The following is a 27,266-nucleotide window of genomic DNA, read 5'->3' on the forward strand; positions in this document are numbered from 1 at the left end:
GACTATAGGCCGGAAATATAACTTGACACATGAAAAACCAATTTCGGCAAAAACACGCTGAGGGTTCGGATGGTGCATTCAAGTTCACACTATGGGCCAGTCTATATCACACTTGAATGATTGTTATTAAAAGAAGAAAAGTTCATAAAACTAACTTGACTAACACCTTTTAATATCCCCCAAACCGCGTCTTAATGTTGGTTCATTTTCAAGACAATCTATTGTCTCCTCTCAATACACAAACACGTGGACTGTTTGGTGATTAGGGAATTCTACCAATGAGAGGCAAATAGATTAGATTGGAAGACACTGACACTGAAGTGGAAATACTCCGTGTATCTCGTCTTAATGCTTGACTTATTGTTGTCTTCCACGTGTCATAAACTCTTCACAGTAAAACAAGGCTGAAGACAAGACCATCAACTCGTCTAGGAGCTGTGAAGAGGGTTGTGATCATGTCATGTGTGCGCTCTGCTGCTCCGTGATGAAAGAAAAACTCGACAATATGAAAATGACAATCCAAGCTGATATCGGCAAATGATTTATGCATTTATCCTCACTAATCCAAGCCCCACAACTGTTGCCCGGCTTTCATGAGTCCGGACTCCCATGGCGAGCTGCCGGAGCCTGTCACTTTGGGCCCGGGGTCTTCTTCTACCGAAGCCTCGGCATACTTGTCCTCTTTAATTTGGTTGTCACAATCGCAAATCGTTCTTTTGTGGTAGGTACAATGGCTCAGCCACCTGCACCGCTCTATTTTGTCCATTCCTTATTGTTTCCCTAAAGTGGAGACGATCTACGCGTAAAACGGGGGCCAAAACAGACCCAGCGGGTGGCCCCGGGATATGATCGCGTCGCAAAGATTGGTTTTTCTTCTTTTCTTGGACGCTGTGTACAATACCAAACGGCCAGAGAAAAATGTAAACAAATTACCGGATGGGTAAGAATATTTCTTTTTACGTGAATGTGATGAACGTTAGCTGTATGTACTAGAGGGTTTATTTGAAACTGTATGATCTTTCTGAACGATTTCATCGCGATTCAGTGCTTTATGTTGGTTCTAACTGATAGCATTAAGAACCTGACAGTGCAATGCTGTGAAAATATTTTGATCAACAATTAAAACCATTTAGAGATTAAAGAAAAGAAGTTGTTTACGTCGTGAAGAAACAGTCTTGGACCTATAAACAATGTATAAAAACTCACAAAACTAAACAAAACACGTGTTAATTTGCAAGGTAACGTAATCACTAACAAGAAAACAGATTTGTTGGCGAAGCAAGAGGATCGTAAACACAGGCAACTGAACCATAATATAAAAACAATTAAGATTAGATATTGATAAACACATCAGACGAATATTTTATACAATTTAGAGCTAGTTATGGCCTTAAAGATACTGTGCACTATTGGTAATTGTCAAAGACCAGTCTTCAGGCATGTGAGTAACTATCCATAAAAAAGGAGGAAAAGAGAAAACCAGGCAAGAAAAAAAATAGGAAAATATAATATGCCTATACTTTTGTACACAGAAAGTGAAGAAAAAAAGAGGAAACTCAAAATCAAAAAAGAGGAAATCAGCTGAAAAGAGGAAGCCTCACATGCCTGAGTCGTCTCACTTGGTGTATCTCATCATGTGCATAAAATAACAAACATGTGAAAATTTGAGCTCAATTGATCGTCGAAGTTGCGAGAGAATAATGGAAGGAAAAAACACCCTTTTCACACGAAGTTGTGTGCTTTTAGATGCTTGATTTCGAGACCGCAAAATCTAATTCTGAGGTCTCGAAATCAAATTCGTGGAAAGTTACTTCTTTCTCGAAAACTATACGTTACTTCAGAGGGAGCCGTTTCTCACAATGTTTTCTACTATCATTAGCTCTCCATTGCTTGTTACCAAGTAAGTTTTTATGCTAACAATTATTTTGAGTAATTACCAATAGTGTCAACTGCATTTAAAAGATCGGTAATAGCACATTTTGTTGTCTTATTTCATGCTATCGAAACAATAGTGGTAACAATACATTTTGTTTTCTCATTTCATGTTACTCATTTCACCTGTAACTACACGCGTACCATGATTATCCATTCCAAATTATCTAGTTTTGTAATTTCTTAAGTAATTATGTTCTGTTAATTTTCCTTTTTGCTATCAACTCTCAATAAAAACAGTTTAATTACAAACAAACATTGTTTTGTGCTGTTTTTTGCTGTATGCATTATACCTTTCACTGTACTTTTATTTCATCAATCAACATTGTTATTGTTATAAAGTAAAACCAATTAATTTATATTATAAAGGGTCCAGGCTCTGTACAAGCCTGGGCTTTTTCCTGGTGCCCTCCTCTTATCACCCTTGGTTCTTTTTTCTTGTATGTTTTATGATTATTTTGTTGTGATATTTGGAAATACAAAAACAAACAAACAAACAAACAAACAAACAAACAAACAAACAAACAAGCAAGCAAGCAAGCAAGCAAGCAAGCAAGCAAGCAAGCAAGCAAGCAAGCAAGCAAGCAAGCAAGCAAGCAAGCAAGCAAGCAAGCAAGCAAGCAAGCAAGCAAGCAAGCAAGCAAGCAAGCAAGCAAGCAAGCAAGCAAGCAAGCAAGCAAGCAAGCAAGCAAGCAAGCAAGCAAGCAAGCAAGCAAGCAAGCAAGCAAGCAAGCAAGCAAGCAAGCAAGCAAGCAAGCAAGCAAGCAAGCAAGCAAGCAAGCAAGCAAGCAAGCAAGCAAGCAAGCAAGCAAGCAAGCAAGCAAGCAAGCAAGCAAGCAAGCAAGCAAGCAAGCAAGCAAGCAAGCAAGCAAGCAAGCAAGCAAGCAAGCAAGCAAGCAAGCAAGCAAGCAAGCAAGCAAGCAAGCAAGCAAGCAAGCAAGCAAGCAAGCAAGCAAGCAAGCAAGCAAGCAAGCAAGCAAGCAAGCAAGCAAGCAAGCAAGCAAGCAAGCAAGCAAGCAAGCAAGCAAGCAAGCAAGCAAGCAAGCAAGCAAGCAAGCAAGCAAGCAAGCAAGCAAGCAAGCAAGCAAGCAAGCAAGCAAGCAAGCAAGCAAGCAAGCAAGCAAGCAAGCAAGCAAGCAAGCAAGCAAGCAAGCAAGCAAGCAAGCAAGCAAGCAAGCAAGCAAGCAAGCAAGCAAGCAAGCAAACAAACAAACAAACAAACAAAACGGATGTGATTTCCCGAATGAATCGACCAGTGGTTATAAACGAACAGTATTTACAACGTGTGAAATTTCTCGCCCGTGGCCTTTGTACAAGCCGTTGAATGGGGGTTCCCACTGTGACCGGGGTCTTTGTGGTACACCATAATATCTAGTAATGGAGTATTAACGGTCAACACTCTACTATAACGAGCTGTGGTTAGAATGGGCCCTGAATATGTGCGAGTCCAAACCCTTGAGTCAATCCAAAGAGTCTTGACTGAAAGGGAATGTGTCAACTGGTCAGTTTGATCCTACCTCCATGGTTTGATGAGCAAGAATATTTCTAAAGTACCTTACCGTTAAAGGTACGCTCAAAAATTGAACAAAACTTTAATAAAAATGGTTTTTTTTAATTCTTTTTTTTTACATGGTAATTACACAAGGTACTTTGATTGTAAACATTGTTAATTCGGCTTTTTAAAGTTTTTTAGGCCTGTATGCCTATGTTTTAATTAATGTACGACTGATATGATAAATCTGTCCAATGCGTCAATTTGCGTATTTGTATGGGTTACGTATTATTTTATACTCTGTCTGTTTGGTGACTCATACCATCATGTGCACACAAAATATGCCTTGCCAATATCTTAAAACAACATGAAAGTTGAGAACATACTTTTTAGTTGATTGTAAACAACGTAGATTCACAAAACAAGGACCTCCTCTAAGCAAAAAAAAAAAGACTCATTTAGCATTGCTTTGTATAATTTGTTATTACCTTTTCCCCTCAAATCTAAATTCATGTACCAAAACATGCCCGCTTGCTCTGCTTAAGTGGGAACACTAACATTATTTTAATACAACATGACTGGTATAATCCGATAGGCAATTCCTTTTATGTCTATTTCATTTTGATTGAATAAAATCTGGGCTGTTGATGGTCGTTTCGGGCAATTAAAACATAAAATCAATATTCAACCAGATTTGTCCAAGTCGATCAGATGTAATTTTGACGAAATCGTCATTCCCATTTCCACTGCTCTCTCACGCATTGGATTAACTGAGGATTAAAGAGACCCCTACCATCTCCAAACCCTCCCCCATCCACTTGATGTCCTCCATTCATCTCTTGACCCATTGAATCCCATAATAGAAAAAACACCTCTGTAACATAAAGGGGGACACACGGGAAACTTTTAACATACACAAATCTGTCTGAAAATATTAAAGTTTTGTTCTGTGCCATATAAACAGCGCTGTATTATCATAATCCAAAGTGTAATAGCATACCGTACAAATGCATCTCCCGGACCCCTGGTTAAATTTAGAGCTTATACATAGTTTGAAAGGGAAGATTTGTGAGGGTTTATTAACATCAACCTTGTAAAGATACAATCTACTAGTAAAAACAAATTAAAGGGGTGGAAAACAGCTTAGTAAAAGAATATCCATAATGGTAGATTCAGTAACAGGTACTACAGAATAATTTTATAAACCTGCTAATTATGTTCTTGGTTTAGAATGTTACTGATCCACAGATATCTGACATTGCTGTGATCACTTCCAGTACACATCGTTTTCGGCAATATACGGAAATGTGAAATACTTCAAGTCAATCTTATCTCACACTTGGTTACATAAGGTACAATAGCTCAGCGGGGAACCCAGTAGCAAGTCTGTCAAGCAGATAAACTTGAAACCCCTTGTACTGTATAGACATAGGCCGTGTGTATACCCGTTGATTGAACTAACCACACCTGCCTTTCTGATAACATCTCAACTATTGCTAAAAGCCATTGAACTAATCAAAGATGACCCGAAAATGAGGTCACTCGAATCATGATACTGGTAGGACGCCATGAGTTATTCAAATTTATCATCTGTTGTAGACATTGACCCGTACGCATGATTACTGTTAGATTTAACCAACCTGCTTTTTGGAGGTTGTACAAGGTTTGTTTTCACAATTATAAGACAGGTTAACCGGAGTGCTTTAAAAGTGACATTGTCCACAAGTTGTTGTTTTACCTATAGCGTTGACAACTTTATGGTTGTACATCACGCACATAAATCTGAGTAACCGACTCTTTTTTAACAAAAGAGGGGACTCTTCGTGTACAGAATCGAACAGTCGATATTGTGTGTTCCGACAAATCATCCTTAACCCATATCAAACTCTAGACAAAGATTGCAGAGAGCAAATATCACCACAGATTGTGGCCTGGACAAATTCTCCTGACTATATGGCGCTTCACCAGGTAGATAGGAGGTCCTGTGGTGATATCTGCCGTAGACGAATCGAAACACGTGATTCTCATTGGTTTAGATGTCGTCAATTACAATACACATCATGCAGCTGTGTCATTCGTGCACAACCAATATTTGTAGTAGGTTCGTATAGCAAGCTTTGGGTGTTTGACTTTGATCTTGCTTCTAATCAACTAGGTATACATGTAATATGGGATTGATTATCAATACTTCCTCAGTATTTGCTATCTTGGCGATGAGAGTATACGTGCAAGGTGGGACCATTTTAGGAGTCCATGATAAATTAAGTTTCATATGTCAACGGATTATCAATTTCCAAACTGTGGATCTTGCAAAGCAAACCACGCGTATCACACTGTGGTCATTACCATCAGATAAAATACACACAGAAACTAAATTTAGAATTTCTGATAAATAGAAATTTAAAGAAATCCCCCAATATGGCTTTATTGCATTATACTTCTTATATTTACTCTTTGTCAGCAAAGTTTCATAAGTCTGAATGTTTATATTTTTTGTGGAAGAAATGGCGGTTTCATGAATTAATTGGGTATAAAAGCAATGGTTTTCAGATGATATTTCATCAAGTCACTTTAGCGGGCTCATGGGCATCTATTTCAAACCACAATGTGGGTAATACATGTATCTTTCTCGGCTACATCGTCAACATTGGGCCCTCATTGGCGTATAGCAGCCGTTTTCATGGGCCGGGGACAAAACACATAATTTAGGGTGATATTCAATGTATCAAACAATTCATTTGTGCATTTCTCACTTTGGTCAAGGAGGGGGAAGGGCAAGGGTTCCGAGCTACCTACGACACCCCCCCCCCCCTCCCCCCACCCACCACCATTACGCCAACCCACTCACAATGTTAATTATTTTAAAATAATAACAAATTGATGCACTTGTGTCTAGAATTGTTATCTTAGATTCAGGCAGAGAGCACACACATTTGTCTCCTCTTTTTGTTCTCGTTTTTAAGTGGTTTACAAAATGTGATATAATTTATCAAACTGTCCCAACTTATCTATAAAAATAACAATTCAATTGTTTTATTTTCTTCAGTATCGTTTTGATGATAGTATGAAGTGAATTCAAGAGCATCTAAAAAATTAACAAAGTGCCCTTCAAAGAAGGGACGGGGGTAATTCTATCGCACTGTACTCATTATAAGGCAGAAGTTTGTACTTTCTGCTGTGTATGGTTATGGCCTGCTGTCTGTACAGTATGTACACACTTTTAAATCATTTTATTGGCAATAAATTGGGGGCTATTTTTCACTGTCCCACTTCAGAAGGACTCTCCACACGATATACTATTGATAGGTAAGTGTCTTTATTATGGTGCAGATACACAATGTTTTCTGTCAGAGGGTCCTCCGGTGTGTTTGCAAATGGTCCTGTCACTCCGCTCATCCCCGTGCAACACAATACCAACCCAAGTAGCAAGAACACAGATGAAGTACACTTGTCCGATGTGCAGATTGTTTTCAAGTCTCAACAATTCAGAGATAAATGGTGTGTTCAAACTTCAAAGTACCATCGCATATCATATTTTCTGAAGATTTTGAGTCAACATTGGTGTACGTTTACCGGTGCCGACTCAGGGTCACGTACAGGGTTACCAAGTTCGGGCAAGTTTAAAAAAGAACATTTTGACTACAAAAAGTAACAGGACAGATGAAGTAAAGTACAAACTCATTTCAAAATCGTAGACAATGTATGTGGATACTACACAACCTTGTACTCATGGGTAGGAAGTGTGTTTATTAAGGTGCAGCTATTTCTTTAAGTAAATATCTCGTATTAGAACTGACAATGGGGACGAAAATTTCATAGAGCTGCTTAAGAAACAAATATTGCTTAACACTTGTCTTCTTTGCAAAAATGAGCACATTACCAGTCACAAAATGTACATCAAGACGGTCTTCTGAGAGCAGGGAAAAGTGCAGAGTTTGAGGCATTCGTTGGAGAGATGGCTCGTGGGGCCACGTGACATTTTATTTTGGCTAGTAACAAATTAGTTGTGCTTAGCTACTTTTGGGGCCCAGATTGTTGCATGAACACAAGCGTGCATTGGTGGTACGATGAGGTATACCTTTATCAAGATTAAACTGAGTGGCATCGGACAGTACCAAGTTGACAGAACAATGACAAAAGTCTAAAGGTAAATCAACTGGGTCTCTTTGATGAACTCTCAGTTTCTGACCTTTGCAATAAAACCAAGACACAGCATTTAAACTATTCCTAGCAACAAGCTTAAAGGGGTGGTACATAGTTGAATTTCCACCAGTGTAGTAGTAGGTGGTACTTCTGCAGGTAATTTGTGTTATTGATCCCATTGCCTATTCTTTACATTAAAGGGATTGGACAACTTTAGTTATTTAAAAACCCTTTAAAGGGATTGGACAATTTCAATTTTTTTTTTTAAAGAACTTACAAATCAAAACACAAGTTGCTTAATGTACAACTGGATCAAGTACGAGCTAGCATGATATTCTTTCCTGTGCAGCAGAACTCAAGTCCTTAAAAATTTTCTTTATTTTTATGTTTTGTTATGGGAAATCGCCTAACATCACAAGGTCTGATGGCCTGATGAGGGCTACACTAAACTGGGCTGTCGACCAAATCAACTGTCACTAGGGGGGCACATTGCCACCTCCTCCTGGGGCTGAAACAGGGTCATCCTTTTCACAGTCTGTAAGGATGTAGGCATGGCTGGTAGAGCAGAATGCACTACATTCCAAAATCAAGGGCACAGGGAGTGATGACGGGGTTCGAACCCACAATCTCCCGAAATATGCACCAATGGCAAACTATTACTCTTGAGTCAGTCATATCATGTGGTCTCTCTGTAGCCTAAATATCAACGAGCTAGTGCAACAAGGTCAAACCTCCTAAAACAGCATTTACTTGAAACACAAGTTTCAGAATGTCAAAACGTTGTACCACGCTTTAAAATACCTCGGATGTAATCAATGGATGCTGAGATATGACGCTGTTGCATTGAGCGTTTTTTTAAACTTTGTAGCAGAATTGAGTTTTGACCTCGATAAAGGGACACCACAGTGTTACTATGATCACTCCTTATGGAAACAAATAACAAGAAGTGACAACTTACATGGTCTTTATACCTTCGTCTGTGAGGAGCGCATGTGGAACTCATTCATGATGACTTGATAGATAGCCTTGGCATAGTGGAACTTTGGCATCAGGTCCTGCTCTGTAATATATCAATGGACATTTATTTTTTACATGTCGACAATAACAATTAAGCATACAGTAGAAAACAAATAACACTGAGTAATAATAAAGGATGGATGCCAGATAATTTAACAGTAATTCAATGTACAGAAATTTAAAGATAATAACTACAGAAGTTAACGAACTAGTCAACATGCAGGGAAAAAGTTTAACCATAATGCTAAAAAGATCAGCAAATTAATGGTACTATTAGAAGAAAAAGCACATGAAGATGAAAAGCACCGAAACCTAGCGCATGTATGGCTTCAGCCCAGCCACCATGGCTACATACTTCAGAGAGACACAATGAACAAACAAAAATATGGAATAAGTTCTTTTTTAAACTGTATGTTTCATGAACTATTGATGAAAACTACCTTTGTAATATTAAATACTACATGTAAGTATGTTTAAGACTAAGTTTGTATTTGAGTTGTCGTATTTAATAATAGTAACTAGTTCTTTAATGGCGCATTTTACAATAACGCATCAATGCGCTTTACATTAGGCCCCTGGTCATTAGGCCGATCACATTCCTTTAATCTTTCTCAGCTCCCTGGGGAGTATACAGCCTGGAGCTGCGAAGGCTTTTTTTTATACACAATATCAACCTCTACCCTCGCAGGTGTCCATTCATATCCTAGTCATGAAACACAACTGAATGGTAAACACATGATTTGACACATATTGATTGTACACAACAATGAGGAAACCTACAATCTAAGTTCTGAATATAAACAACTCCCGGAAATGTTGTCTCAACAAAAAATGAAATTAAGGGCCATTGATAAAATACTTGACAAACACATCTTTTTGCAAACCCCTCCACATGTTTCGTAATCTTTGCAAAGATTTGTTATCTCTCACTTCCATGTATATCACATTTAATCATAATTAACCACTCATCGTGTTCTTGTATTTGTACTTAGAATGTACTTTTATGTGGAAATAAAGTTACCAAATATCTGCACACAGAGTGTGTACTTACAGTCTTGAAAATAATTCTATCCAATACTACTGCCATGCAAAGACAGTGAGGTTTTTGCTCAACTTTGCTGCATCAGAGTATGAATTGAAAATCTTGTTACTGAATTAATTTATAAAGTTCTTATGTGTTGGGTGAGCACACAAAGGAACCCATAATGGCCATGGTTGCTGAATTGCAAATACCACACCACTTAATTCTCACTGATAAAACATGCTCTTTGTTGCCCAGGTTATAGCCTTGGTGCCCCTTCATAACTTTCCACAGAATTTAAGATTTGTAGTCCCCTTTGCCAAATGAAGATGGCATGGCCCTCTCAAAGATGAAGTTCCACAAAAGATTCATTTCAAGATGTGTTGTCAGTATTGCCCCAGTGACTTGCATTGTGACATCACACTTTGCTGAGCAATTAAGATTGATATGTCTTAACCCTTGCCTGCCACAATTTTTTCCATGTTTCAAATACCATGACAATTAAACGATAATGTACTGATGTACCACATGATATATTAGACCCATCGCAAATACTCAGTATGCAGGCATTAGGCATGGAAAGAGGTGCATGCTGGCAGTCAGGTCAAGCAAGCGATCAAGTTTCATTGCTATCTCGCTAGACCAGCATGCATCTCATTCAACAGTTTGCGCTTGCGCAATGGGTGTTTGCGAAAAGGTCTTTATATATACAAACACATCAAAACATCCTTACCTACTGACTGTGCTCCAGAGCTTCCTTATATTACTTCCCCACAAAGCTAATTCAACAATGCAATGGTGGATCATTTCCTCTGTCAAGGATTCTCTCCAAACTTCCCAGAGGAAACTTTGTCCTTCCAGAGCACATTGTCTGTAAAAAAACAAAAATATTTTTACATTTAATAATTGATAAGACTGTAGTGGGACAAATAATAACAACAACTGAACAATTCGTGTAGACTTTCACAATCTTGTCTGGGTTTCTCAAAGACATGTTTGTCTTAATTTGCAGCGAGATTGAGCACCCCTTGCAACGAGGTTGAATATATCTATCGTGCATGCAAGATTAACATGATGGTGTCAACACTGTCATGTCCAAATCAGGTAGTGAGAATACAAGGAACATGTCTTCAGACCTGATTCTCCTTGGGGGCAATAGAGGCAATTGCCTTCATGCCCCGGGTCATAACCTTGGTACCCCTTAAAAATATTCCAATAGTAATTTACATTTGCCTAATAGAAGTGCCCTTGACGAAGGAGAAAACACCTTGGTGCCCAAGTGTTCTCAAGAGTAAAGCATCAGGCCTGCTGTCTTTCTTTCTGCTCTTTCAATAGAGTTATATATAAGACTAGAGGGCGCACTGGCCTAAATACGCGCCCCAGCATGAGCGCAGGCGGCCATTTTCTAAGTTGATAAAACAGCATCTCACAGCGTGTGTTTGTGCGGCCATTTTGTAAGTTGACGATACAGCATCGCGTGAGCATTCAATAAAAAAAACTCCAACGTGTACTTCATATTCAACGCGCGTACAGAATGGCGCGCTTGTGTCCTTGCGGTCGTCCCTTTGCGTTTGTGCAAGCAGCATCACCAATGCGCCCTCTAGTTCTTATGTATAACTCTATGGCTCTTTCCCTCTAAAAGGTATTGCCAAGACTAACATAGACCGGTACCTTGTCTGTATTTACATGGATAAACCCAGGATTTGGTGTAACTAATTCAATGGTGAGTTTACGCTGTTCATACACTCACCCCCTCAATAGAAACTAAGTGGTATGACTAGATTGTACTGTAAAACATAAATCAGAGACCAATGATACAGGAGTTTGGGGCTGAGGGGCCTGGTTATACCTGGCTAGACCCAGTAACTGGGGCGCTGTTTTCGTTGTTTTAAATTTGGATATCTTTGTGCTTGTGCGAAAGATAAATTTCTAAAGTAAAAATATGAGTACACTGCCCCAGTTACTGGGTCTAGCACCTATAGCAGACTTCTTGAGCTGAAACCACAACCATATCTCTGGAAATACCCCACTGTTCTATACAAATCATAACAGTATGTATCATTATAATATGTAGTGCCAGAATGTCAAAAAAATATACAAGGTTTACAATGTCAATAGACCAATGCTACAGCGTAGTCTACAACTGACACAGACAGTGAACATTTTAAATACACACATTCAGGTCAAATCCATTAAGAAAAAGTGAAATTGTAACCAAATATTCCTTCAAGTTCATCACTATAGCTTATAGCGATGAACATTGGTTCTAGAGTACACTTGTTTTGAATGAATTTGACCTGCAAGTGTACTTTGTCTTCTTTTTTTGTCGACAATATTGTCGACTTTTCAGTCTGGTTCCTCGACACCAATATTGATAGACTGATGTGATAGTGAAACCGAGTGATAGTAAAACCATGGAAGTCCTCCATCCATGGTTAACAAACCAAATATTTGCCCTCCCTGCCTCATTTTGGTCGATGGAGATTGAATGAAAGAAATACAAATTGTGCGGTACTAAGTTACTCAAGTCAGGGTCTTCATGTTAACCACCTAAAACAGCAAGTGGAACCATTTCATTAAAATATAGGAAGTTTTACGTATCACGACCTTGACACAAAAAACTTTTAACACGGTATACGCACATTACATTTCATTCAATTTCATGCAATAAAATAATTACAAATAAGAAATAAGAGCTATTTCATTACTTACTTACTTACTTACTTACTTAATTACTCCCTTTCTTCCATATGTCTTGAAATGACACTTCTGTCGAGTCTTGAAGCAATGTAAACATGGATAATAGCGGCACTTTCAAAATTGGTGAATGTGCATTGAAATTATCGTCTGCTCTGAAATTGACCTTGCGCGTGACGTCATCCGGTATCAAGTGACCAGGATGCTGACCACCTGGACAGCAAGATGGTCAAAAGCTTGACCCGGAAGTTTTTTGTTGTTGATAAATTAAGGCTGCATTTCTCGAAGGGCCAGGGATAAATCCAGTATTTGAAATAAGTTTTGAGGATTAAAGTTGTACCGTCTATGGCACACAAAGGAATTTAAATTATGTTTTAAAAATAATAAAAGGTCGGAATCAATTGAGATAAAGATCAGTCGATCAGCTATTGTCATTGGTTATGTTTTATACAAAAGTTCAAAAAAACACCAAAGTAATCATAGAGCTGGAAAACATTGTTTAGTTCCAAAATTGGCGAAAACAAAAGGAGCACTTCAATGTTTGAAATTCATCCTCTTTCCTTTTTTAGCCTATGCAGACATGTAACAAATGTGCTATTGTTCGTCATGCATTGATTATAACGGGGCATAGTATAGTTATAGCCATCGAAAGAGTAGAGCATGGATTTAGGAATTTTTAGTAAAACACAAACACTTCAGGTCCCAGTTTCATGGAGCTGCTTAAAAGCAGACAATCATTGCTTAGCAGAAATTAGCAGGACACCAAATTGTACATTCAAGACATGTGGTTTTGGCTGGTTGGTAACCTTATTCTATAGTAAGTATACTTTGTGTGCTAAGCTACTATTAATTTGCTTAGCTATTTTTTGTGCTTAATTAAGCAGCTCGATAAAACCGGACCCTGATGACAAAACTCACACGAGATAAATTATAAACCGTAGCGCGATTTTTTCCCCTATTTCCCCTTTTCGTAAAAAAAAATACCTCGTAAAGAAATTGGCCTGCTCTTTAACCAAAATCATTGCAATGTCGTTTTGAAAGAGAAAAAAAAAAAATTAGCCGCCCGGGCGGATTGTATTCTACTCAATCAATGGTCTGGGGAGACCCGAGTGTGGGACACCACCAACGGCCACGGCCGAGAAGCAAAACCGCCGCTTTGCATTGTGCGTCGTATGAAACATGAATGTAGAGCTACTAGTATTTTAGTAACAGCGGTGATTATCTTCACACATGAACATGACAATCGCTTAGTTATTTGAACGGAGCGGCAGACATTTTTTTGTTTATAACTTTTTTAACGCATCTGACAGAAAATGGAAGGAAATATATTTCGAGATTAATCTGTGGAAAAAGTCTTCTTTATCAAATTTCAGCACTAGAAAAAACGAATCGAAATTTGACAATGGATCGACGACTTCAATATTTTGGAGTTCTCGCTATGTATGAATAAAAATGTATACCTTTCTTATGGTTTTAAAGACAATTTTGGCAGACACATTATTTTGTCGGCAATATTTTCACTGATCAAGGTATGCAGCAACCAACCAACAGTAAACACAAAATTTGCAGCTTCTCAAATCTACAATAACTGAAATGTGTTAAGTTTTAACAAAAGGAACATCCTTCATTTTCATCTCGGATATTCCAAATCTGTCCCTTGTAGTTTTAGGGGTGGGGCGTTGACTGATAACAATTACCAAATAAAAAACCCTGTAAGCAGTTAATACCATTTTGACAAGAGTTTTTATTTTATACATCGGAAATGATAAGGTGTCCAAACATTTTACAATTAGTTCTATTCAAATTGCAATTTACAATGTTCCCTTAATTTGTTCTAAACTAAGAAGATTACAAACTCATTGAAATGTACAGAGGTAATGCACAGCTTATGTTTCGGGAAACAATGATGAAGCAAATTAAACTAAAACGATTTGTGCGTTTAGCAGACATACGAGAAAGAATATTATTCACATTTGAGATCCGAATCAACCATTGTTTAGTTTTACTCCGAAAGCTTACTGGTTATGAAGTTCATACGAGAACTATTTTCGTGTGTAAAGTATTTCTCTCTAAAATGAAGTCTTGAAAACCTTGACTGAAAACCCTGACTGAAAACCTTTATCACACAACGGATTAAAGGATTTGGGTACTTTTTGTAACACAAAACACAACGTCCACAGATTTACATTAAACCTACACCGTTTGAAGATAATGATAATAGAAAGCTTACCTTAAAATATTAGATGCTGAGGTGCTGTAGTTTTTGAGAAATGAGTAAAACAATGTCATGAAAATACAGTTTTACATGCAAAAATAATTTTCGTCTCATGGACAGTGAGACGAATATTATTTTCATGACATTGTTTTACTCATTTCTCAAAAACTACAGCACCTAAGCAAGTAATATTTTCAGGGAATCTTTCTACCATCATTATCTTCAAACTGTGTAAGTTTAGTGTAAATGTGTGGACATTGTGTTTTTTGTCCAACAACAAGTACATAGACCCTTTAAGCCCAAATTTTCACGAGTTTGTTCCTTCATGTTGAATGGTTGATCGCACAAAACATGATCACCAGCTACAACTATTTTGTCAGCTCTAACAATCCTGTATAATACATTTTGTAATGTCAATTTAACCGTGATTTTTGTACAATCGAGTTCAACCCTTGATAACGATTAATAGAAGAGGTTAAACTCTTTGCAATCTTGATGGAATATATAGAGGTTTGAGGAAGGACCATGGAAATATTTCTCATGAGTTAAAGGCAGTGGACACTATTGGTAATTACTCGAAATAATTGTTAGCATAAAACCTCACTTGATTACGAGTAATGGGGAGAGGTTGATAGTATAAAACATTGTGAGAAACGGCTCTCTCTGAAGTAATGCAGTTTTCGAGAAAGAAGTAATTTTCCACGAATTTGATTTCGAGACTTTAGATTTAGAAATTGAGGTCTCGAAATCAAGCATCTGAAAGCCCACAACTTCGTGTGACAAAGGTGTTTTTTTTTCTTTCATTATTATCTCGCAAGTTTGATGACCGATTGAGCTCAAATTTTCACAGGTTAGTTATTTTATGCATATGTTGAGATACACCAACTGTGAAGACAGGTCTTTGACAATTACCAATAGTGTCCACTGTCTTTAAAGATGACTTGATACAAACTGATATTTCTACTTCAGCAAGCACAGGTTTTCAGCTTTCTTCATAGTGTGCCTTCATACCTCAAAAGAAAATAACAACAAGTAGCCAAGCACAAGAACATTCTGCTAGGTTACCAGCTAAAATACCATATCACATGTGTATAAACTGAGACTGGTATACTACTTTGTTTTGCTTAGCAAAATATTGTTAAGCAATATGTTCTGCATTAATAGCTCTCTAAAATTGGGCGCTGTGCACCTGTATTGTCAGACTGTTCCTATTACTGGGAAGTATAGGGCTAAGCGAGAAACATTGGTGTTAATAATACATCAATAATTGGTGTTTTTCCTGCTGGAGAAACTCTTTTTCATGTGAGATCAATATTCACCCGTAATTTCATGAAATTCTTAAACATGGGGAATTGGCTTTGTGAAAAGAGCGAGAAAAAAAATAATACTTTTACAGGCCTCCTCCGTTTCTTGTAAATTAGTAATAAATGTATATATCAAGACACTGCATTGACCATGTATTCTTGACTGCAAGAGCAAAACCAACATTTTCCCATGTACACAAATCCTTTCAACCTTGTGTCAGCTCGAACCTAACAAAGATATTACAAAATTACCTTAACATAATCAAAACATGTGTATATCAATTAGCTGTAAGAAGCATTGCAGGTTCACACAGTATACCTAAAGTGCTTTCAAAATGAACCTTAAAAGAAGTTGAAAAATGTAACATATTAAATTAAGAAACAAATGTTTAGTATTTGTTTCTGATAACCAAATGATTTTCGAACAATTTACCAAATTAAAAGTTATAAAAAGGAAACATTAAAGACAAAAATATTTTAAAACTACGCTGCCTTATTAACATCAGACAGCCTTTACATTCCAAAAAAAAAAAGTTCAAATGGAAAAAACACAAAGCCAGGTCATTTTGATGATCAAAAACCTTTGAGCAATGAGTGGAATTTTAAAGATTTGATAGAAGACATGTCAGTCTGTTTTCTTGTTGTCTGTGTTTTTTTTCTTCACTTGCACACATAAATCTACTACAGATCAAAGGACTTTGCGCAAACCACAGCTTACCCAGAAATGTTCTGCCAAGACCAGTGTCAACAGGGATTTTACTATCAAAAACAAACTGGGGCAAAACATCTCCAACTTTGACACAGAGTAAAGTTTATCAGTGGAAAACACAAGACCACTGCCATTTGAAGACAAGTTGTAGTTAACAAGTTTACTACTCTACTTTTATTATTAACTGTATCTGGCATTTCAATCTATGAAACCATCCTCAACACATTACTAGTCTACACTGTTAATTCTAACATAAAAAACTTTGAACTTTAATTTTGGTTATCCGTTATAACCACATAAGAAGAGGGCAAACTAATTGACACTTTTACATGCTGTCAACATCTTGGTCATGTTCCCTACACGAACTTGTATTTACCGATACAATTCTTATAATAGACAACAGGGAACAGACTATTTTGCTCTCTGAAACTCAATATGGTAACAGTTGTTGAATTGTGGGAAAATGGCAATACCATGGTAATGTCACCTAAGGCTCATTGTTAATTGACACAGTCTTTAAATAAAGGAATCAATGTGTGGTGAAGAGGTTTTCAACTAGTGGTTTAATCCCAACGAGGCCTGGTTCTTGGTAATTTTACCGAGACGAAGTCGAGGTAAATTATCAAGAACCAGGCCTCGGCGGGTTTAAACCACTAGTTGAAAACCGATTCAACACACTTTGATTCCCATTCATAAATACCTTGTTCGGTCAAAAAACAGGCAAAAATTATAAAATTTTTCAATGATTTCTTTCAACACAACACCCCTCCAGCTATGAAATGGTAAGGCCCTCGGCCCGATCGGGTAAACAACTCCTTATAAGGGAATGCTGTTCGCGTCGCTCGTATCGCGTGATGTGGCACAACTGTTCGGCCGTTGCTCTCGACCAATAGGAATGAAGAAATTGTCTTATAAGAACAGATGCAAGCTTGCATGTCACGCCCATGTTTTTAACACTTTTTACTGGTCATAAACAAAGGTTTATTCACACCCACGAAAATGTCTGATGTATTTATGAATAAATACTTAAAAACCACAAAGGAATGTAAAACTTTTGTTACAATTAAACCTTTCCAAATGATATCTGAAAAACTTGTTCCTAGCCATCCTCATTACAAACGCCTTTGCACTTGTTACCACCTTTCAGTACACCATAGTATACCAATAATTATTAATGTTAAAACCAAACATGAGCTTTGTTTTTAAATAAACAAAAGCATTATGCACTTAACATGTGCATTAATGTGACCCGGCGAGCGTGAACACAGTTTTCCACGGTAAACAAGGCCGTCATAAAGCACAAAATCTTGCTAAGCACAGAAAACTATTGCTTTTCAAAAACAGGTCACCAGCTGTAACACCATACATTTACTATTGCTGTGACTGGTACCCAGCTCATTTCTTGCTCAGCAAAGCTTTTAGCTGAGCAATTTTTTTTTGCTGAAACAGTTTTATGCAATTGAACCTTAATTCATTACATAGGAAATACGTTTTAAGAAGCTCGTTCTTTCATCTCAGGTGATCTAGAGTGGGTTGGCTCTTTGCAGTCTGGGCCCAGTTTCATGGCTCTGCTTACCGTAAGCACAGAATCAACGCTTATGAAAGCAAGGAATTCTGTGCGTCCGGCAAGCGTATTTCACGGGTTAGCGGCAAATTTTGGCTTCTGCGCGTGCTTACTCAACATTACTAGGCATTCTATGCTTACAAGACTACTGCAGTAATTTGGCGCTTGCATGTAAGCGGGGAACGGTGATCGTAAGCGCGGAATTCGGCAGTAAGGAGAGCCATGAAATTGGGCCCTGCTCATTTAAACCATTGGTCAGGATGTCACCTCTCATTCGTCTGCTGTTGGTTGAAGCTATGTATCCTAATAGCGGCGTTGATTGCCTGAAGGTGGTGGAGGATAGGAGCGGCTGCTTGACTGCTGATAGCCCTGGAGAAAAGAGGTACATACGAAGAAAGAGAGAAGCATTTAAAACACACACAGAAACCTCCATGTTGGTGTAAAATCACCAATTCAACAAAGAGAACCTTTGACATACAAGTATTTGAAATGTCAACTGTGCTGTATCTATGGACTCTGCCGTTGATTTCACAAAGAGTTAGGACTCGTCTTATCTCAAGTTAGGACGAGTCACAGTGCTACAGTGCAGGGTTGGGACTCATCCTAAGTCCTAAGATTAATCTTAAGTTAGGAAGAGTTTTGTGAAATCGACGGCTGGTGTTTTTCGCAGCAGAGTGTGGGTTGGAATCCTGGTCATGGCAAGTTCAGCACTGTATACAAAGTACTTTTCCCGAGTCCTGTGATTTTTTTTTTTTTACAGACTTATCACACCGATGGGATTCTAAAACCTTGCTTGGAATGAAATGGAATCCATGGAGACCATGGTCTCTGTTTCCCCAGGGCCCAATTTCATAGAGCTGCTTAGCACAACAATTTACTAAGCATGAAATTTCTTCCTTGATAAAAACAGGATTACCAACCAAATTTTCATTTGTTGCATATTGCTTGTTACAGGTATTCAGCTGTTGTTTGCTTAACCTGAAAATCATGTGGAAAATTGGTCAAGGCAAAAATGTCATGCTTAGCAAATATTTGTGCTTAGCAGCTCTATGAAATTGGGCCCTGGTCTTGGCCTCAGTGTCCCTTCCACAATTTTCCATAGACATTAGAAGATTTTCCCAATGAAAATGGCCTTGCCCTCCCCAAAAAAGTTTGGAACCTACAACCTTTATTTGCCATATTAGAACAGATGTCCGAGTCTTACCACTAGCCACCAAGCTTGCCCGGTAGGTAGCAAAAGGCAGTTCCAAATGGTGTATGAATAACACACAAGTAGTATTCTTTATCCCCATTTCAAATTTAACATCTATTTGAGTGTATTTTCAGATTTTTTCCTACACTGATGTTCAAGAATGGAACATCAACTTTAAACCTTTTGTTTCAAGTCCAGCTGAGTAAAACCATTGTTTGTTTATTTGTGTTTTTGTAGGGCTTTTAAACCTCCCCAAACAACAAAATGGTAATTTCTTTGGGATGCTAGGTGGCAGCAGACTAACAATTATTCTCGGAAAAAAGAGCATGCACAGAATTTTATGTAACCAATAAAGAAATTTATCTGATTTGAATCTGCCACCTGGCTTTTTTAAACTCCGCAAATTAACAAGACAAAAATTTAAAACCATATGACTCAGTTCAGGCACAGCCTTGACTTCTTTTTACTTAGTTACAAATCAATTCCCGATACCCACGCAATTATCTTTTATTTCAGAGTTTTGTTGCCAAACTTGTGACCACCATCCGTTCCATACCTGCTTGTTTCGAAAATGCATCTGTCCATATGGTTTCAAATGGGTGCTTATACGAGGATGAATGAATTTTATATCAAATAAAGTTTTAACATCAAAAAATGAATTGTATGTCAACAAGGTCTTGGTACAGTTAAAAACAGTTTTACTCATGTTTTTTTTATTATGTGAGATGATTAACCTCCCACCATACCTGCATTTTCACCCAGAATAAACAAGACCCCAAACTGTTTTTATCGATTCATTCGTTTTCATTTATTGTTCTTTGTAGTCATTACAATAATAGTATAAACCATTTCATTTCATATGTATTCGCTAGAAGCACGTCAATCAAGATTTAGCAACCTGTGGTGCAGAAGAAAACCAAGCTGGAAAGTTCAATCACTTCTCTGTTGTGTAGTAGTCAAAGTAGGAAACATAAGTTCAGCATAAGAATTGAGAAACTTAACTTGAAAAAATCCCCAACCCCAAACATACTAAAGTTTTTCAGAAGTAATCGCAATTTCTATTGCTTATGGCCTACTGCTGAGAGGAATTTTGTATAGTCCTAGCATGTCATGAGTAAGGGTTAAAGACAGTGGACACTATTGGTAATTGTCAAAGACTAGCCTTCACAGTTGGTGTATCTCAACATATATGCATACAATAACAAACCTGTGAAAATTGGAGCTCAATCGATCGTTGAATTAGCGAGATAATAATGAAAGAAAAAAACACCCTGTGTCACATGAAGTTGTGTGCTTTCAGATGCTTGATTTTGGTTTTTAGTTACTTCTTTTGACCCGCACACAATTTGGGTAAAAAGATACAAATTTGCAAATATTGATTATGCTAAATGGCCCCAATAATAAATACCATTCTATTTTTAACCACATGAAGGTTCGGGCCATCCACACTGTAATGCACTGTCTCACACACTAGGCAATAAAAGAAACTCTTTTGAAACCGGCCGTTAAAACAAACAAGCGAAACAGATATTTAAGCTACCCACATCTGCAACCCTGCCCTCAAAAATCTTCTCTTCAATCACACCTGGACAAGCATGACCTCTTCAAGTCATAAAAATGACAGGTTTATAGTGTCTTCCTTTTTAACAATGTTGAACTTGCAGGTTGCTAGAGGGGTCATTACTTGTAGAATACAAAGACACTAAAAGGCAACTTATCCCTAAATGTGGCTGTGGGATTTTATTGAGCAATCCATCTCTCATAACGTATAAAAAAAGGGGTTAATAAATCATAATACACATTATTTGACCCACTTTTTATCCAAAAATTGGACACTTCCGGAACAGAAAAAAAGAGAAAAAAGTTCACAGATTTACAAATAACTTACAGGGTTTACATAAGGTAATGGTGAAAGACTTCTCTTGAAATATTATTCCATGAAATGCTTTACTTTTTGAGTAAACATTAAAACAAGTATCAATTGTAGATATTAAGAATTACAGATTTAACACATGTCATGACACGGCGAAACGTGCGGAAACAAGGGTGGGTTTTCTCGTTATTTTCTCCCGACTCCGATGACCGATTGCGCCTACATTTTCACAGGTCTGTTATTTGATTAGTAAGTTGTGATACACGAAGTGTGGGCCTTTGGACAATACTGTTTACCGATGTTGAGCGATTGCTTTAAAGGGTTTCGATACCTTGTGTAGATCAAGTTTCTGGCCATGACATGAATCAGTTCTCATTGTGACGTAATACAATTTTTGTCAAGTTTTTGGTTAAAGATCACAGAGCAATGTTTGCAGGAGAGTCGCCTAACATACGCTGTACAAGCTAAAATAATTATTGCCTCCCAATACAAAAATTATTTTTGGTGACATTGTTATATCCATTTAAAAAGAAAAAGAAAAAAAGAGCAATATTCTAAGGGAAGCTTTCTACTTTAAATTGTCTTCAAACCATGTGATTTGAATTCTAATCTGTGGACATTATGTTTTGTGTCCTACAAAAAAGTACCCAGACCCTTTGATGGGTGTGGAATTTCACAAAGACCATTGGAATCATTTCCTCTATGGTCTTGTGTTGGCCATGGAGCACGCTGTTTTCCGCAGTTGAAGTGAGCTTTCTCACAAGAAAAGTGGCCGATGAGAAACGTATAGTTTTAACGAATGCCTCGTTGCAAAGCCACTACACTTCATTGTATTGCCAAGATTTAAATGTCATGGGAAAAGTTTTAAACGTCATGGGTGAAGCTTTTCAGTACATCCTATGAACACAAAAGAGGACTGGAATGATAAATGCTAATACCATACTGTCATGATTTTGTTGATATGTATACACTTTGCAACATTTGTGAGTCCCATGACAGGGCAATTGACACAGAACCTGACAAAACCACTAGATGGCTCAGGGAGACCATTTGGATCAGACTCAAGGGGGAAAACACTCTTGACGGGGTATACAAGCTCCAGAACATTTATGAATAACTGGTCCAAACCACATCCTCTATCATAACAAAGAAAAGGTATAAAAGGCAGTTCAGCATTGGACATGGTCACCAGTCTGAAGAAGTTCCTAGCTTGGGAGGGAATTGTCGGTAAGTAACATTTAAAAACATATACTTGCTTTAAAGGGAAGGTACACGTTTGGTAATTACTCAAAACAAATATTAACTTAAAAATCAACTTGGTAACTAGCATTGGAGAGCAGTTGATAGTATAAAACATTTTGGAAAACGACTCCCTCTGAAGTAACGTAGTTTTTGAAAAAGAGGTATTTTCTCACTAAAATAATAAAAGACTTCTAGCAAGAAGTCTTTTATTCCTATCTGAAAGCACACAAATTCGTCTAACAAGGGTGTTTTTTGTTTCATCATTTTCTCGCAACTTTGATGACCGTTTGAGCCCAAATTTTCACAGGCTTGTTATTTAATGCTTATGTTGGGATACACCAAGTGAGAAGACTGGTCTTTGACAATTACCAAACATGTACCTTCCCTTTAAAGCGGCAATTTCACAGGCCTGATTTTTGGTAAGGGCAGTACAAAGTTACTAATTGTTCATTCAAATGTAAAGGTTTCGAGAGATTCTGTCCCTACCACAGTTACATACACTCGAGGTCAATAAACCATGATATCTACGAGGTAGTGGCAAAGGATGTCCAAACCTAGAACTGGAGCTCTACCATTACAATTAGTGATCCATCTCTCCCTCGCCAATCAATGCAACCACCAACCCCAAAGATCAACCACAACTGCCAAGTTTGCTGAGTCAAACTACCGGCTTTTGTTGGTTACACACTGGCTCAACAGCAAGACACAATACCCAACGAGAACTTGATGGCATTATCCTGTGTACACACACAGCGAGGGGGACAGTGGTGTAGAAGTCAAGGAACTGGCCCTGACTTGCCCGCTGCTGACACCGCTCTGCCCAAACAAAGGAGGACCACTGTGGATCTTCATTGTGCAGGAATTGTGTAGGCTTTTCAGCATGCTCAACTGTGCACACGGGCAAAGGGGGGGAAGTGTAACACGATGCCCCCCCCATGTGTATGGCGCACACTTCCCCTGGCAGGTTCCCTCGAGTGACGGTGGGCAACCCAACTGCGGGTAAATGTTTGCGCAGGGATTTAGCACACTCTAATCGACTTGTAGTTGGCTGGTGGGGCTTGGGGCCGTGACACGGGATACGCGACGACCGTATGCGACCAGCCACAAGTACATTGTTGGGTCTTTCCTCCCAAGAAGATAATAGCATTCATTAACTCTAATTAATCTGGTCTCGTCCTGACTGCCGAACCGCGTATTATATGTGAGGGATGCCGGAGTTTGGTAGGGGTCTTCCTCTGCAAGTGTAACTGCCCCCTGCAGTAATACAGCGGTGTTGTACTGGTGTTCTCACGTGCCTGTTTCGGCAATGACTATGCAAGCTGAGATACCCTGAACGTGCCGGCTAACAATACCTGACCTCCCCTTCGTCAATGCCTGGTGGTAAGGCACTGAAATGGGGCCGCAGAAAGAAAAGACAAACCCCCACTTGACTCCGTCTGAACAATAAGTCTGCTGAAATTAAAGACCCATTGAGGGGCCGTCATGCCATTTAGGGGATATTTATGAGCCGCACTTTCAGCACCATTAGACAATAAGTCATAAAGGAGGGAGGGGGGGTTAGTGTTAGTCATTTGCATTGCTGGTGGCGGTCAACTGAAATGGTCCTGTGTCGGCCATCTCTAATTACACAGAAGTCAACGAGGGCCGACTTTCCTTCAAGTGTATTACAAGAAACTAAACCACTCACAACACGGGCACTTGTTGTAGAACATAAGAAACATGACAAAACTACAGCACACAACAAACAAAAACCCACTTTTATTTCCATTGAATCAATGGTCCAAAAATGGCTTAGTTCCGTTATTAACCGCTCGTCAACATTTAATTTAGGGATTTTACAGTCTCTTTTAGAATCCTTTTTTTCAGGAAAGATAAGGGAGGTTTCGTGATGCAAATCTTTTCCATTCAGTGCTGATAAAACTCAAACATACACGTATGAACAAAGTCCCCTTCACAGTCATTGCAGAGTGTATATGTACACATATTAGTCAATTAGTTTCATACTGTGCGTCTAGTGATGTTGTGTGGTGAAACGCATGAAAAATCGAAACCAGCCAAAAGTTTGTTCAGCTTCACCCACGCTTTGCTGCTGACAACTTAGACGTTACAGTGATCACATTTTTAATATAACATACAAAATAACTGGTTTATGGAAGGGTTATTTCATTTCCATCATGTAGTTTTCAATAATACATACAGCTAACTTGTGAGAATTGCATCAAATTAGGTGGTGCAGTTTCAAGGCAATTATGGACACTATTGGAAATTACTGAAAATAATTATTAGCATAAAACCTTTCTTGGTGACAAGTAATGGGGAGAGGTTGATAGTATAAGACATTGTGCGAAACGGCACCCTCTGAAGTGACACAGTTTTCGAGAAAGAAGTTATTTTCCGCGAATTTTATTTTGAGACCTCACATTTAGAATTTGAGGTCTCAAAATCAACCATCTAAACGCACAGGACTTCGTGTGACAAGGATGTTTTTTATTTCATCAATATCTCGCAACTTTTACAACCAATTGAGCTTAAATTTTCACAGGTTTGTTATTTTATGCATGTGCTGAGATACACCAAGTGAGAAGACTGGTCTTTGACAATTACCAATAGTGCTGAAACAGCAAAACAGTCAGTAGTTTTGGAAATGTTCATGTACAAACTTTTTTGATCGCAGCAATCAAATTACACAAAATGTGATTTGAGAGTGTTCTTTGAAGTCTATTGATTAAATGTTAAACAACTACCAGACAGACAGTATCTTTGGTGGTACCATCATCGACCGCCATATTTGATGATAAACAATAGAAAAATTAACGCATGCATGCGCTGTGCACAACTCTCAGCCAATAATAGCTTTTTCACGCATGCACCTTTCATCATAAGATGGTTGTCAATGACGTCATGCGTAATCCATCTATTATAAGTTATTTTGTCAAAGTCTGATGCTTAAAAAATACAAACTTTACTTTCACTGGTCACAAGACGGATACATCAACTATTACAAATTTGCTGATTGTTGTTCTTACTTTTTTTTTCAAGTGAATAAAAAATCACAAAGGACAAATAATTGAGAACACTAATGAAGCTGTCTTTTGGTGTATAACAAATCCCTGTAAGTTCATGTAATTTCCCTGTTTTCATGCTTTAAAGGATTCAGTTTGCATAGCCATGTAACCGCATGAACTTCAGTGCTATGGGTCCGGGTATATATCGCCATATAACTCTACAATGTCCAAAGGTTCTGAGGTTCAGACAGGCAACTTGGTATTTGCACAAAAAGAGGAAATGAAAGAGCACAAACAACTCTGTAGTGTTTTTTCTATGTCATTTTTCAGTAGCACCGTTTTGAGCTTGAAAGCTGCACATACATTATATTGAGTTAATAAAGGCATGAAATTTGGCGCTGGGAAAATGGAAGACAGTTTCATTTGATCGTTTACGTGAATAAGGTATAGGTTTTTATAGACTTTTTAGGCTATGCTGAGGGCAAATAACTGGAAATAAAACTAAAGTACTGTAGGAAGAACGTCATGCCCGCAATTAACTGTGGCATTCCGATGACATTTAAGTTAGAAAGAAGACAAAATTCTTTTGCTTTCTTTGTTCTTCTTCTTAAATTGACCTTTAGTACATAAAACAAACAGGAGTTTACAGTACAAAATCCTTAAAAATTTATCAAGTGTAAGATCGATAACTTTTCTTTAAAAAGTTTAAAATGTGATGCGTGTTCCAATTCGATCCATGTGCAGATTTGACAAAGAATTAAGAATGGATAAACTGCAAAAAGAAACGAAGGTCTGGTATCTAGTAGTCTTCATAAAGTTTGGAAATAGAAGCTGACACACATAATTATGTACAGACTTTTTTAAGCAAACAGATCTAATGATGATGATAGTAGAAAACATGCATCCCTTGAAATATTTCTGTCTAAAATTTCATATTTGATGAGAAATAAATAATCTTATTTTGTGTTTGGAGTTTATCGCTCAGTGAGCGTTTTATTAATTTTTATTTTGGCATCGATGCAATGCAAGCTTTGTAATCGGTTTTTCACTATTCTCTTGAGTCCCAGATGATCGATCGATTTCGAATTTTTACAGGTTTGTCAGTTTATGTATATGGTGGATTACATAAAGTGCTTACACTGCCAGCAACTTTTTTGCTAGCAAAACCAATTCTGTAATGTTCCTTTAAGCCAAAACCCAAGTTGTCTGTAAAGATGGCGTCTATTGGGAACTACTAACATGAATCCCTTTAAGGTCACTCAAACTGCAACACACAATTTCCTTGACAAGAATGAACAAACAATGTGGCCTGATCAAACTAGTGATCATTTAACATCACATAAAAACCAAGTCAGTTGAAGAAAAGTCTATCAGATTGGTTTCTAGAAACATTTACCTCATGTAATTACCAGTGGACTGTTACCATTGGACAGGGGTTTGTCAAGTTCCCTCCTCACCCAATGGAACTATCAACCTAAATTTTGATTTTCAATGAAGTGTGCCGGACTATGTTTCCTTCAAGCCTCAGTTTGATCACTGTGTGGCAAGGAAGTAAAGACAAGATGATATGGAAAGGTTTGCGGTATAAACACCATGTAATGACTATCTCTAATGAGTTGGGGTGGTTCTGAAAAGAACCGTTTCTGGAGAAAGACAAGATGGCTACACTTATGGAAGATTTATATTTATAATCTACAGTTCAAAGAATACGAAAATAAAGCAAGTTACAAATAATGGGCAGACTACTTCATGAAGAAACCCTTTATTCTCCCCAGTTCTGTCTTTGTACATGTCATCATCCATTGCTGTCGATGTCATAAATTGAATTAAACGTGTTTGAAAAGAAAATACAATTGCCAT

The 27,266-nt window shown here is 37.9% G+C and overlaps 1 protein-coding gene across 1 annotated transcript in view; it reads right to left on the minus strand.

Moving 5' to 3' along the window:
- Nucleotides 1–13,990: 13,990 nt before the first annotated feature.
- LOC139945599 (5'-3' exoribonuclease 2-like) overlaps nt 13,991–27,266 on the minus strand; it is an 84,134-nt gene continuing 70,858 nt past the window's right edge. Inside the window, exon 33 of the mRNA XM_071943010.1 lies at nt 13,991–18,463. Coding sequence (XP_071799111.1) covers nt 18,398–18,463 — 66 coding nt within the window. The 3' untranslated portion in view covers nt 13,991–18,397. The remainder of the gene's footprint in view (nt 18,464–27,266) is intronic.

Source organism: Asterias amurensis, chromosome 1 (genome assembly GCF_032118995.1).
Source record: "Asterias amurensis chromosome 1, ASM3211899v1".
Lineage (NCBI taxonomy): Eukaryota > Metazoa > Echinodermata > Asteroidea > Forcipulatida > Asteriidae > Asterias > Asterias amurensis.